General features: G+C 32.1%; 1 protein-coding gene across 3 annotated transcripts in view; it reads left to right on the forward strand.

Annotated features, from left to right (window-relative positions):
• Positions 1–12,008, forward strand: part of LOC150103422 (E3 ubiquitin-protein ligase MARCHF6) — a 271,806-nt gene that overhangs the window by 191,466 nt on the left and 68,332 nt on the right. For all 3 annotated transcript variants that reach the window (XM_090397403.1, XM_090397402.1, XM_090397400.1), the window contains exon 17: positions 1,852–1,921. In XM_090397403.1, coding sequence (XP_090253529.1) covers positions 1,852–1,921 — 70 coding nt within the window. The remainder of the gene's footprint in view (positions 1–1,851; positions 1,922–12,008) is intronic.

A 12,008-nucleotide genomic window follows, 5' to 3' on the forward strand; every position in this document is an offset into this window, starting at 1 on the left:
GGCGCCAGCTGCATTCGCCAGTGTCGCACATACTGTGAACAAGCACGGACGTGTTTCGCACGGTCTCCATTCATACACGATTTTTATAGTCCACAAACCTTGCGATTGTTTAATGTTATGTTCTTGATAAAAATTTTATCACATAAAAAATAATAATGTCATCCAAAAGAAGCAAGTCCGATTCTTCTACAGCTAGCAAGAAAAGAAAAACATTGACTTGGGAACAAAACTCAACATTATTAAGGATTTTGAAGGCGGAATGAAAATTTGTGAGCTAGCAAAGAAGTTTGATCTACAAGAATCCACAGTAAGAACAATCATAAAAGAAAGGCTTACAGATTTTGGAGGACATAGATTCTAACGAGGAACGAATTGTAGCCACAAGGCAAGGAATAAAAAAATTATTAGCTTGCTATGAAGAAATTTGCGTGACAAGAAAAAGACATTATGCTGTCAGACGAATCTATTAGATTTTATGAAACCATCGACATTGAAATAACTTTCTTTTTTTTATGTACGAAAAACTACAATTATGATTATATTTCTTATAAAATATAGGTGTTTTTGTAAACCTTTGGTCCCAATTGTATGTTTGTATATATAAATTACATGCAAAATTATACCCTGAGTTATGATAATTCGACTTACGTGCTTTTTGTTGGTCCCCACCTGTCGCGTAACTTCGGGATTTTACTGTATACTATTCTTTTACATAGGCAAAGTGGATACTAGATCCAGTGTCATTTCAAAGCCAAATGTTTGTAGAAACTATGAAAGTTTCATAAGTTGAACCTGAGAGCTTATAAGAATACAATCCTCAGCATCCTCGAGTTGCCTTAGCTTGTACTATTTAGAAGACATGAGCACTGCCCAAGCGTTCATATATTTGCCTTTTATTAGTGCATTTGATATTGTTGATAAACATTTGAGCATATTTTCTCCTTTTCTACTCCATTTTCCTTTCCTACTTTTTTTTTTAACACTATGCTTTCTGTAAAACTAAAGTTTAACTTTTATATAGTGGAAGCAACATTCACTTCTCTTCACTGATAGAATTCCTTCTAAAGAACATGAAAAATTATAATTTAAATGATTTTTCAGTTATGACAGTTACACTCATAAAAGGGTCTAAACCTATAGCATTGAGATTACTGAATTACCTGATCTTTAGTCCACCATAGTGGACTAAGGATTAGAGAACTCAAAAGCCCTGCTCTAGAATCGAATGCTTTTTCAAGCCACTTCCTTCAACCTTACTAATATCAGGGTGGGTACTCTCACACCACAGTTACCACCTGTAGATTTTTTGCAAACATCCCTGTTGTCATAGTGAGATTTGCATCTATAGAGCGAAATCATTATCTATTCAGCTAATCAGGCTAATATTTCCATCAAAAATAGTTGGGAGTTTTTTTTTCAAATTTACATGTTTTATATTGTTCAGTACCTCAAACTAATATTTAATTTACCTACAATGAAGAGCCAAGAGATTTTTTTCAGCGACGTAAATTAAGTTAAGCGGATAATAAATCCCTCATTATTTCAAAGCCAAATAAGAAACACGATGATCTTTGAGTTTCTTATTCGGCTTTGAAATAATGAGGGATTTATTATCCGCTTAACTTAATTTAATTTACCTGTTCAGTGTGACAGAATATATATATATATATATATATATATATATATATTTTTTTTTTTTTGGTCCAGCTAGAGTAGTTCTTAAAGTTGTATATTTTAGATATAAATAATTCCTGTAATATATATATATATATATATATATGATGAAATGCAAATTTAAAAACAGACGAAAAAAAAATTCATTACAATAAATGTTTTTTCTTATCTCACCAGATTGCCTGTTTGCTTGTTTTAATATGTATTAGCCTGATGATTGGAAGCTTACTCATGTTAACAATTCCAGGTAACACTTAAGTATATATAGACACATATTTATTAGACACATAATTATGTAGCAACATAAATTTTAAATTTCATGCATTCTTTGATTGTTATTAAATGACCCTAAAAATTAGGCAGTTTTATCTATTGAGAATTTCTTTATTATGCAACTAAGTCTTTTCAGGAATAAAGGCAGTAAAACTGTTTCAAGCTAAGTTAAAAATAGAAAAAATGAAGAACACAAAAATGTTGGATACATTCTTTATGTTGCCCAAAAAACAAAAATATGCAAGATAAAATGTGAAATAGATAGATTCACATAAACAGGTAGAATGTTTAGCCACCAGCTACATTTTCTTAATCAGGTGGTCAGATGTTGCACTTAAAATATTGATCAAATGTGGATTTCTGATATATGACATCTGCAGCAGAATTTAATATATATAATAGCATATATATATTAACATCTTTAACTTATTTTGAAAGAAATAGCTGGTTTGCCTACATAATAATATTGGGAATTACTGCATTTTTTTGTTAGTGATCTGGAAGATATAGTTTAAACTTCATGTGAGCTTACTTTTGTAGGTATCTTTGGTGTTTTTCTTATTTTATTTTATTCTCACAGAATGTTGTAAGTTTTTTGTGTTTATCTGCACAGCCAAGCAATATCTTATAGTCCTTATACTAATAAGGAACCAATATAAACAATAAATAAATAAATTACTTATTGATTGAAAATTTTGAATGTTTATTCAGAAGTAGCTGGATATAGTTGCATATAAACAATGAATATCATCTAAACATCAGTACATGCTCATTTTCTTTCTCTGGTGTTCACAAAGATCTCTGAAACATATGAAGGAAGAGTCATAAACACTTATCCTCTATAACAGGAGTGTCAAACTCAATTGGACCGCGAGCCATTTGCTATAAAATTGCATCTCAAGTGGGCTGAAAAAATTTTTGGGCTAAAAAATAGCTGCACTAATTAGAAAGGAAGTGAAAGGATGAGTATAAATAAACTAAAAATTAATAATGAAAATTTTATTTATTCTAAGTCATTGCAAGATATATAAAATAATAGTATAATGATTATGACAACTCAAAAAATGAAGAATATTTTTTATTATATTAATATTTACAATATATATAACATTTAAACCAAATTAAACTGAAATTAAGTTTTATTTGAACAAATTAGATATTTATACAGTCTATAAAGTCTCATTAATAACCATCACAAAAATTTACAGAGCCTCCTGTTAGGTTGAAATTTTTGTGTTTCTTGAAATAAAATACTTCTATTTTGGGAATGAAATATTTATATTTTGGGGGATTTTTCAAATGTGAATAATAATAGTTTAGGGTAAAAAAAATGTCATCTGAGCAATTCAGGTATAGGCTTTTTATGTCCTGTTCTGCTCTGCAGATGAAGTTGATCTTTCCATCTTAATCTTGGACGTCCATAGTCTCTTCTTCCTGTAGGTTAATATTTATATGCTAATTTGGGGTTCCTATTGTGGTGTAGCCAATTTTGCTGATATTTTTTTATTTCTTGTATGATGTTTTTTGTATCTAATTTTTCTCTTATTTCTGTGTTTTTCTTTTTATCTAACCTAGTGAGTCCCAGCAGAGGTCTTAGAAACTTCATCTGTGCTGCTTCTAGTCTTCTTTTGTTTCTTTGTTTTAGAATCCAAGTTTCACTTCAAAATTTGAGAGATGGTTTAGAGGTCATGTTATGTAATCTTAATTGAGTTTCTTTAGTCATTTGTTTTCCAAAATTTCTTTTAATAATGAATTCATTCTATTGTAAATTTGTAGTCTTGCTTCCAATTGTGAATCAGTATTGTATTGTGAGATCATATTTCCCAAGTATTTGAATTCTGTAACTTGTTCTATTATTTTATTGTTAAGCATAATTTTGACTTTTTGAATGGTGTTTCCACACATTGCCATAGCTTTTGTTTTTGTTTCAGAGATTTTCATTTTAAATTTTTTTGCTCTTTCATTTAGATGGTTAGTTGCAATTTGAAGTTTATCTTCTGAATTTGAAATTAGTACTTGATCAGCATAAAGTATTGTATTTAGCTGTATATTATTTGTTAGTTTAACTCCATCTTTGACAGTTGTTTTCCATTCTTTTAGGATTCTGTTTATATAAATGTTGAAGAGGATTGGGGATAAGCCACAACCTTGTCTTACTCCTTTATTTATAGTTATAGGTTCTGATAATGTTCCATCTGCAAATTTGATGCAAATTTTTGTTTCTCTGTATAGACTTTTAATTGCGGAGGTATTTTATCATGTAATATTTTCCAGAGTAGATAAAGTAGTAAAAAAAAAAATATACTTGCATAATATAATTATAGTAATTTTAAGTAATTTAATTGTATTTTTTCCCCCCGACGCTTGACAACGTTTATTGTTAACCAGCTTGCCAAAATTTGGACTCAAAGATTGAGTGCACACGATCTTCATTATGGCAGGAAGATTGACATCTTAGTCTTGATCTGTGGGCTGTTTTGTTACCTTTCATACATGAGAATAACTGTTCACATAAATAGGTGCTTCCAGAATAACAGAATAGTTACTGCAAACTTTTTTTAATTTCAGAAGATATTTTTGACCTAAATAAGTGTATATTTTTGGTACACTGACTTCTTGGTAATTCTCTTTTAGAATGGAATCATTTTGGAAATCAGTAAGTTACATTTGAATACAAATAGGAGTTTTATCAAAATTAAAGGAAACGGGACCTGCAAAAAGCGAAAAAACTTCTTGTTCTTTAAAATCTTTAAATCGCGTATCAAATTCTTCTTTAATCTCTTCTAGTTTGGGACAATATTGAGAAAAGGTAAAACTTTGATTCTTATTTATTGCTCAACTGTTTACACATAGGAAAGTAATTTAGAATATTGTCTTTTAAATGATTTTGAAACAAAAAACAATTTACATCTAAAACTTGCCAGTGCATCATTCATGTGTGTTATTAACTGATCTTTCCCCTGAAGTCTGAAGTCAAATGTCCTGTAATATCAACTAAGAATGCTAGATCTAGTACCCATGTCTGATCATTAAGAAATGCAATGTCATGATTTTTCATTTCTAGGAACAATTTTATCTCCTCTAAAAGTAGAAAATAGCTTTTCTAACCTTATGACAAAATAACTATTGAATCTCTGTGTAATAAGGTAGCCCTTCAAATTCCCTCTCCAAGTCTTTGAGAAATTGTGCAAACTGGCGGTGATTGAGGCCTCTGGATCGGATGCAATTCACAGTATTTGTCACAGGCTTGGGTATGCTGCTCATTTCCAATACTTTGGAGCATGGGACCTGCTAATGAATAATGCTGTGGAAAGATTGCAGTTTTGGAATGTCTGGATACATTTCCTTTAACTTTGCTGCAAGTCTTGTTACAAAACCTTTATTTTTGCCTGTCATTGCTGGAGTACCACTGGTTGTCACAGCTACGAGCCAGTTCAGAGAAAGTTGGTATTTTTCCAAAATTAGCATTTTGGAAAAATACCACGACGTCATAAATGTCTTCCCCTGTAGTGGTTCCATGGATGGGAATCATTTCCAAGAACTCTTCAGTAATATTCATATTGTCATCACAAGCCCGAAGAAACAGAGCAACTTGAGCTATGTCGTGAATGTCGAAACCTCCTTCAAGTGCAATTGAAAAGCACTGTACGTTTATGGATATTTCTTTCAATTGGTCATGCAGATTATATGCCATTTCGGTTATTCTTTTGATCACAGTATTTCTGGACAAAGAAATATCGCAAACATTTTTGGGACAGACATTTTCGGCTGCTTTTATCATACACTCCATGACCAAGGAATAGTCACTAGAAGGTTTGGAATGTTCTGCCAATAAATAGCTAATTTCATAACTGGCTCTCACTGCTGATTCATTGTCTTTCATAATTTTTGAAAATACTCGTTATTGACTTTGAAGTGAATTCTTCATACTTTTTAATTTTTCTTCTCTCGGTTTACCCTCAGAGCATGAATATTGTTCTTTGTGAATTTTATCGTAGTGCCTTTTTATATTATATTCTTTGGCGACACTAATTGTTTCGTCACAAATAATGCCACACAATTTTGTCCTTTGTTTCAGTACAGAAGTAATTAATTCCCATTTTTCTTGAAATTTTCTCCCCTCATCTGCATTTTTTTTTCTTGTTGTTTTAGAAAGTGACATTGTCTGAGTGAATAAATATATTATTAATAACAGTTTTTATAAAAATGTATTTATATAATTACATTATTAAAACTAAATTTAATCGTGTTCGGCACACTGACATGTACTTCAGAGATCGCTGATTGACTGTAGCAGGCAATTATAAACTCACGCAGCCTGGTTTTGCATGGGCACGTATTCTGTGTGTCACGTGAACATCTGCTAGCCAATAGAATTCAATTTTTTCTTTTTTTGTATCTTTCCTTGAGGCATCGTGGGCCACAAGAAATTGCTTTACAGACTGTCAGTTTGACACCCCTGCTCTATAACCTAGACTGGAAAAAGTACATTAGCAATGTTTTTTAATATAAGATTATGATCAAAACAACTCTGAGAGTATGGATTATGCCAACACTTAGCATCCCAAGCCAACTATCTCATTAATGATGAAAAAGAAATAACCAGAAAATTCATATTCCTTGTTATCATAAGAATGGTTATGATAAACATCTAAAAGGATGCTATGAAACTTATAAGAATCTCTGTCTCTCACTCACACACCCAATCAGCTCCATTACAACTAAGGTAACAGAAATTCTGAGTGATTTGAAAATCAAAATCAGTTTTCACACATCTAACCAAACTGTGATTAGAGGAAGCTAAGACCATTCCATGAAGTATTTGAGGGTGGGATAGTTACTGCTTCTAGGACAATTCCAGCATCTCATATTATGAACAAATAGAAAAATCCTTAGAAAAGTATACAGAAGAACCACATAGCAGACATCACTTATAAGAAATCTACTTTCTCATCTTTAGGCACACATACCATCCTCTGCAGGACCAATCTAAGTACAAGAAGAAGGATAATTTGAAGTTCTTTCTTATTATATTCTCTTAAAGACATGCTGGATCCATTGTTTTTTGCAGGAGTTTACCAAGTACATTGTTCCTCTAGCTTGTCTCTTGAACTGAATGCTGTATCTGGCATAGATACTATTCTTCCAGAGTTGGCAGAAAAGTCAGTATTCACATGGAAGAACACTCAGATTACATCAGCTAGCTAGAGTGACAACTCTGGTCTTTCCCAGCATGATACCTCCATCAGACAGAGTTCGATAGAACAAAATAGTCCTCTTGAAAGTTCTTTCTTAATGGAAAGATTTCACAAAGAACTATGAAGCTGTGCTCCGAAAATCTAAGTAGGAGTCATTGTCTCAATACTTCCCAGTTTTGGAAAGTGATTCTCTTAAACACCCTCATCACTGCAGTTATTATTTTAAATCTATTTTTTGTTACTGACCAATTTCCATATATTAGACAGAGTGGACTACCAATAACATCACATGTAATTTTGAGTTATTATAGTTTGACTTGCATGGAAGATAGCATCAATATGAGGTTGAAAATCGTGCCACTGATAAATATTGTTTAACTATTATAGCTTTTAATGATTTCATTAGAACTAATTTATGTCTGTAAATTTTTGTTCTTTTGGTGTATTTCTGATGTTTAATTTATATGTCATACATGTTGTCTTCAGAAGTAGAAATAACAAATAGTTTTATTAATTCATCAACAGTAGTGTAATACTTTCTAAGTTTCATAAAGCTTTATATTTCCCATATAATAATGCAGCTTAGCATTGTATTATACAAGATGATTCTGGAAACCATTTTTTATTATTTTTTTGTATAAATTCTGATTAAAATGCTCCAGTTTTAATTGCAATTTATAAAAAGTATGGTATAATGCCTTAATTCACCATGCTCAGGCGAATAAAAGTCAAAATGTTTTTGACGATGTCCATCACCAGAATTCCCAAAGATGACAACTACTTGTTGTCATCTTTGGGAATTTTGCTCTCAAGCTAGACTTTAAAAAAAAAAAAAAAATGTTCTGCAATGTGATTATTTTTATAAGTATTATCCTTTAGAGTCTCCCAAGAGAAAGTTACATTTGCTGGCATCTGAAGAACATAATGGCTGGGAGTATCCAACATGAAGGAATTCAAAACATTTGATTCACAGCCAAACTCTGTGAAAAGCTCATTGGGAATATTTGACACTGCCTTTGCTGTGTGGTCAGTCACTGCCCTAATAAAAAAAAAAATCTACTTTAAAATTGATATCCATTCTCTTAGAGAAATAGAAAAAAAATTATTTGAGAACATGGCGAAAAGTCAGAATTCACATTACTTTTAAAGAATGATCAATCAGTGTTACACTAAGCATTTTTTGAGATGAAATAGCAAAGTATATCATCTCATAAATTATGTATGGTACACGTACAAATTGTGTTTACTAACATAAGCCATTCAAATGAAAATGGACATCATTAGTAAACTATTTACTTTACAAAAATACAGGGTTTTCCTCTTACAAACTTTGTAGCGATTTCATTTTTTGCAGGCTTTTCATAACCTGTAAGGAATGCAGAGAATTGACCAGGCCTTGTGATAATGTTCCAATCCTCACATTGTCATAGTGGTCCCCATTATTAGGCATCCACTTAGACAATAAATGAACTTGCAATTTGAAATGTCTTGGGGAATTGGAACATAAGACATGATAATTAGTTAAATATAATATGGAATGAGCTTACGTAAATATTTTATTGGCATAAAATTTTTGCCCTAATATCAAGGACATCTTTACTGTGACTTTCCAATTAAACAAGAACAGAAACTGGTAGATTCAACAATGAAATGCGCAAACTACATGTATATGATGTAGAGTGTCATGGTTTAAATACATCAAGGTTCTATAAAAATAACTTTAACAAGAGATTTAAAAAAAAAAATAATTAAAATAAATAAAAATTAAATTAATCCTGGAAATTGTGAAGAACTATTTCCCATAAGAGGGATAATTTAAGTCCATTGTTTCTATTTAGATTTGATTGATGTAACTAGGTTTCATAACTTTCTTTGTATAAACATTCTAAGAGATTATTACTTTTATGGAGAACTATTTCTTCCAAACGATTCGGTGTCTGGTGGTGATAAAGTGTTCTGCAAGCCCTAATTGTTCGGGCTCATGGAACTTAATGTAATCTAAATGTTCAACACAGTGCATGGTTGCAGATCTACCTGTTTAGCCAAAATACAATAATCCACACTGGCAAGGAATTTGATACACTCCAGTATGGGCCAAAGGCAGAGCTTATCTTTAGCTGAGCCTAGAAGAGTAGATATCTTGTTGATAGAGTGGAAGGACATTTGTATGCCAATAGAGATTTAAGTAGTTTAGCTATACCTTCCAAGACACCTTTAAAATAAGGAATGGTGATATGGTGGACTGCCTCTGTATTACTATCGCAATGTGAGGCAGATGACAGGAAAACTATACTTATCAATTATCTTGTTGATACACAATTCTGTAAAGCTATTAGTGGGGAAGGTGGACTTGATGTGTACCTTCCAATTGTTCTCTAACTGAATATTTTAACTGCACCTTAATGTATTTAGACTATGTCACTTTACATCATGTACATGCAGTTTCTGTTTCTCTACCAGTTTCTGTTCTTGTTGTTTAATTTGAAAGTCATACTGAAGATGCCCTTGATACCAGGGTGAAAATTTTAGGCCAATAAAATATTTATATAAGTTAAATCCATATTATATTTAACTAATTTGAAATTTATCTGACCAGATTGTATTCTGTATTGACCTAAACTGCAAACAGAAAATGACTGGACATTATCCAGTTAGATCTCTCCTCTTCCACTCATCAACTGGTGGAAGATTTGATGCTTCATACATAATTTGGAATATTTTCCAAAATCCAAGAGTGTTTCTCTTTGAAATGCTCTCTCTGACAGCTTCCAATTATCCATCGTTCTCCTCGGTGAGCATACACACTTGTTCAACAAAGCAGCGAACAAGAAGAAAATAGCTGACACATCTTCATCAGTGAAAGGAGAATGTCTTTATGATGAATGACAAATATCACTGTACACTTAGCAATTGTGAATTAGAATAAAGAAAAATTGAAAAATTTTACAATTATCAGTTATCTGGTATGTATACAAATTAATCTCAAATACTTTAAATCTTTAAACAAATATCAATTTCTTATTGAGCATATCCAAGTGCCAATCATACGTGTTACGAAACTATTAATATAAACATAGCAAAACTATTCCTGTCTTTTACACCTGAAATGTATCTGAGAGATACATTTCAGGTGTAATGAAATGTGTAGAGAAGATAGCCAAAGTGCTCCATAAATATAATCTTCACACCATGTTTAAACTACACCTTTAACCAATAATCCTTATGTTTTCTTAAGTACAAACCCCATCCTTTAACGCATCCATGAGTGTGAAAAGTGCCTTGTGCCAGCAATGTGCCCTATACTACACACAAAATCTATTATCATCTATCTTGAAGAACATGAAAAATACATTCACTGTCATTATGGCAGGACTGCCAAATCACGTTTGATACACCCGTTAACAGAAGATTAAATGAAAGAAAAATACAGTGCTATGTAAAAGCTGTTACAAGTCTCAGAGTAGTTTTGGAGTGAACATTGGCAATAACGCATTCTCTTCACCTCAAGTGTGGCTACGGTAATTTACCAAAAATTTGGGAGATGGCCATTTCAACACTACTTTCAGCCAAAGAGCTATGAACTGTTTAAAGTCTGGGTTTTGAGTGTAATGCAATAAGATGTTGGTTCATTTTTCTGTTACAGTTTTGAATTTTCTCCAGGATTACTTGATTGGTAACTTGTGTTTTGTAATAGTTTGAAAGCTGGAATCCTAGGAACATGTCAGAGACTGAGCTCTGGTTCTGTCTTAAGAGTCCTTTCATCTATCATCAAACTATAAGAATAGCTGCTGGTGCATTTTGCACATCACCCATTTCACACAATCCAACATTATCTCTTCAGGACTGATTACCCACCAATGTGTGAACAATGTAATATTCATCTTAATTGTTTGCTATATCCTGGTGGAGTGCCAGCACTTCACTCAATAGTGGAATGCATTTTATACTAATCTAGCTGAGCTATATACAGTCAGGCAGATCTTATCAGAGGCAAATTGCATGAAATATTTGTAACTTTTTACAAAGTTGCTATTGGTATAATTTATACAAACAGATTTAAAAGTAGTTGTTGATTTAAAAGTATTTTAAAAAAAAACTATTTTTAAAAAATATAAATTTTAAAAACATTTAAAAATGATGCAATATAATTTCTTTATGTTGTGCAATCATATTAAGCAAATATGTGGAAGGAATATTCTGTGCATTAGCATGTCATTTATGAAAATTATAATAAGGCACAGGCCAGAAGAGTTACAACTAGTGCAGAAAGCTAAGTGTGAATATGAAGAGAAAAAGGATCTACAAGCTAAAGACATCACAAAATAATTCTATCATTATGTTGTAAACAAAAAATGAATGTGAAAGAAAAACTCGTCACTGCATGTGCTATGTGGGTGGCAGATGCAGAAGAGATTGTTTAACTAATGAATGCCCATTTTGCTAAAAGCTGATGCAGATGGATGGGTGTGAATGTGGCAGATGCCCAGTGAACATTTCTTACTAGTGTGTAACATCAGCTGTGAAATTCAGAGATGGCAGTATAATGGTATGGTCCTATTTTTCTTGGTTTAGCCTCAGACTTCTGTTTGTGGTGCTACAAACAGTGACTCCAAGAGGTATCTGGGCAATGCAATGCTTCCTACTTTGTGGTGTTTCTATAGAACTGACCATTGTCTCTTTCAGCAAGACAATGTATCATATCATAATGCTGCTGCAACTACACATGGTTTGTGGTTGTGAATGTCACTACACTTGGCCTTCACAGAGCCCTCATCTCAACACTATTGAACATAAGTGAGATGAACTGGAGTGTCGGGTTAAATCAAGAATTTACGCAACAGTCTAGGAGCTCATTACATGCCT

The sequence above is a fragment of the Typopeltis vanoorti genome, chromosome 9 (genome assembly GCF_054136105.1).
Source record: "Typopeltis vanoorti isolate ZY-2024b chromosome 9, IOZ_Tvanoo_1.0, whole genome shotgun sequence".
Classification (NCBI taxonomy): Eukaryota; Metazoa; Arthropoda; class Arachnida; order Uropygi; family Thelyphonidae; genus Typopeltis; species Typopeltis vanoorti.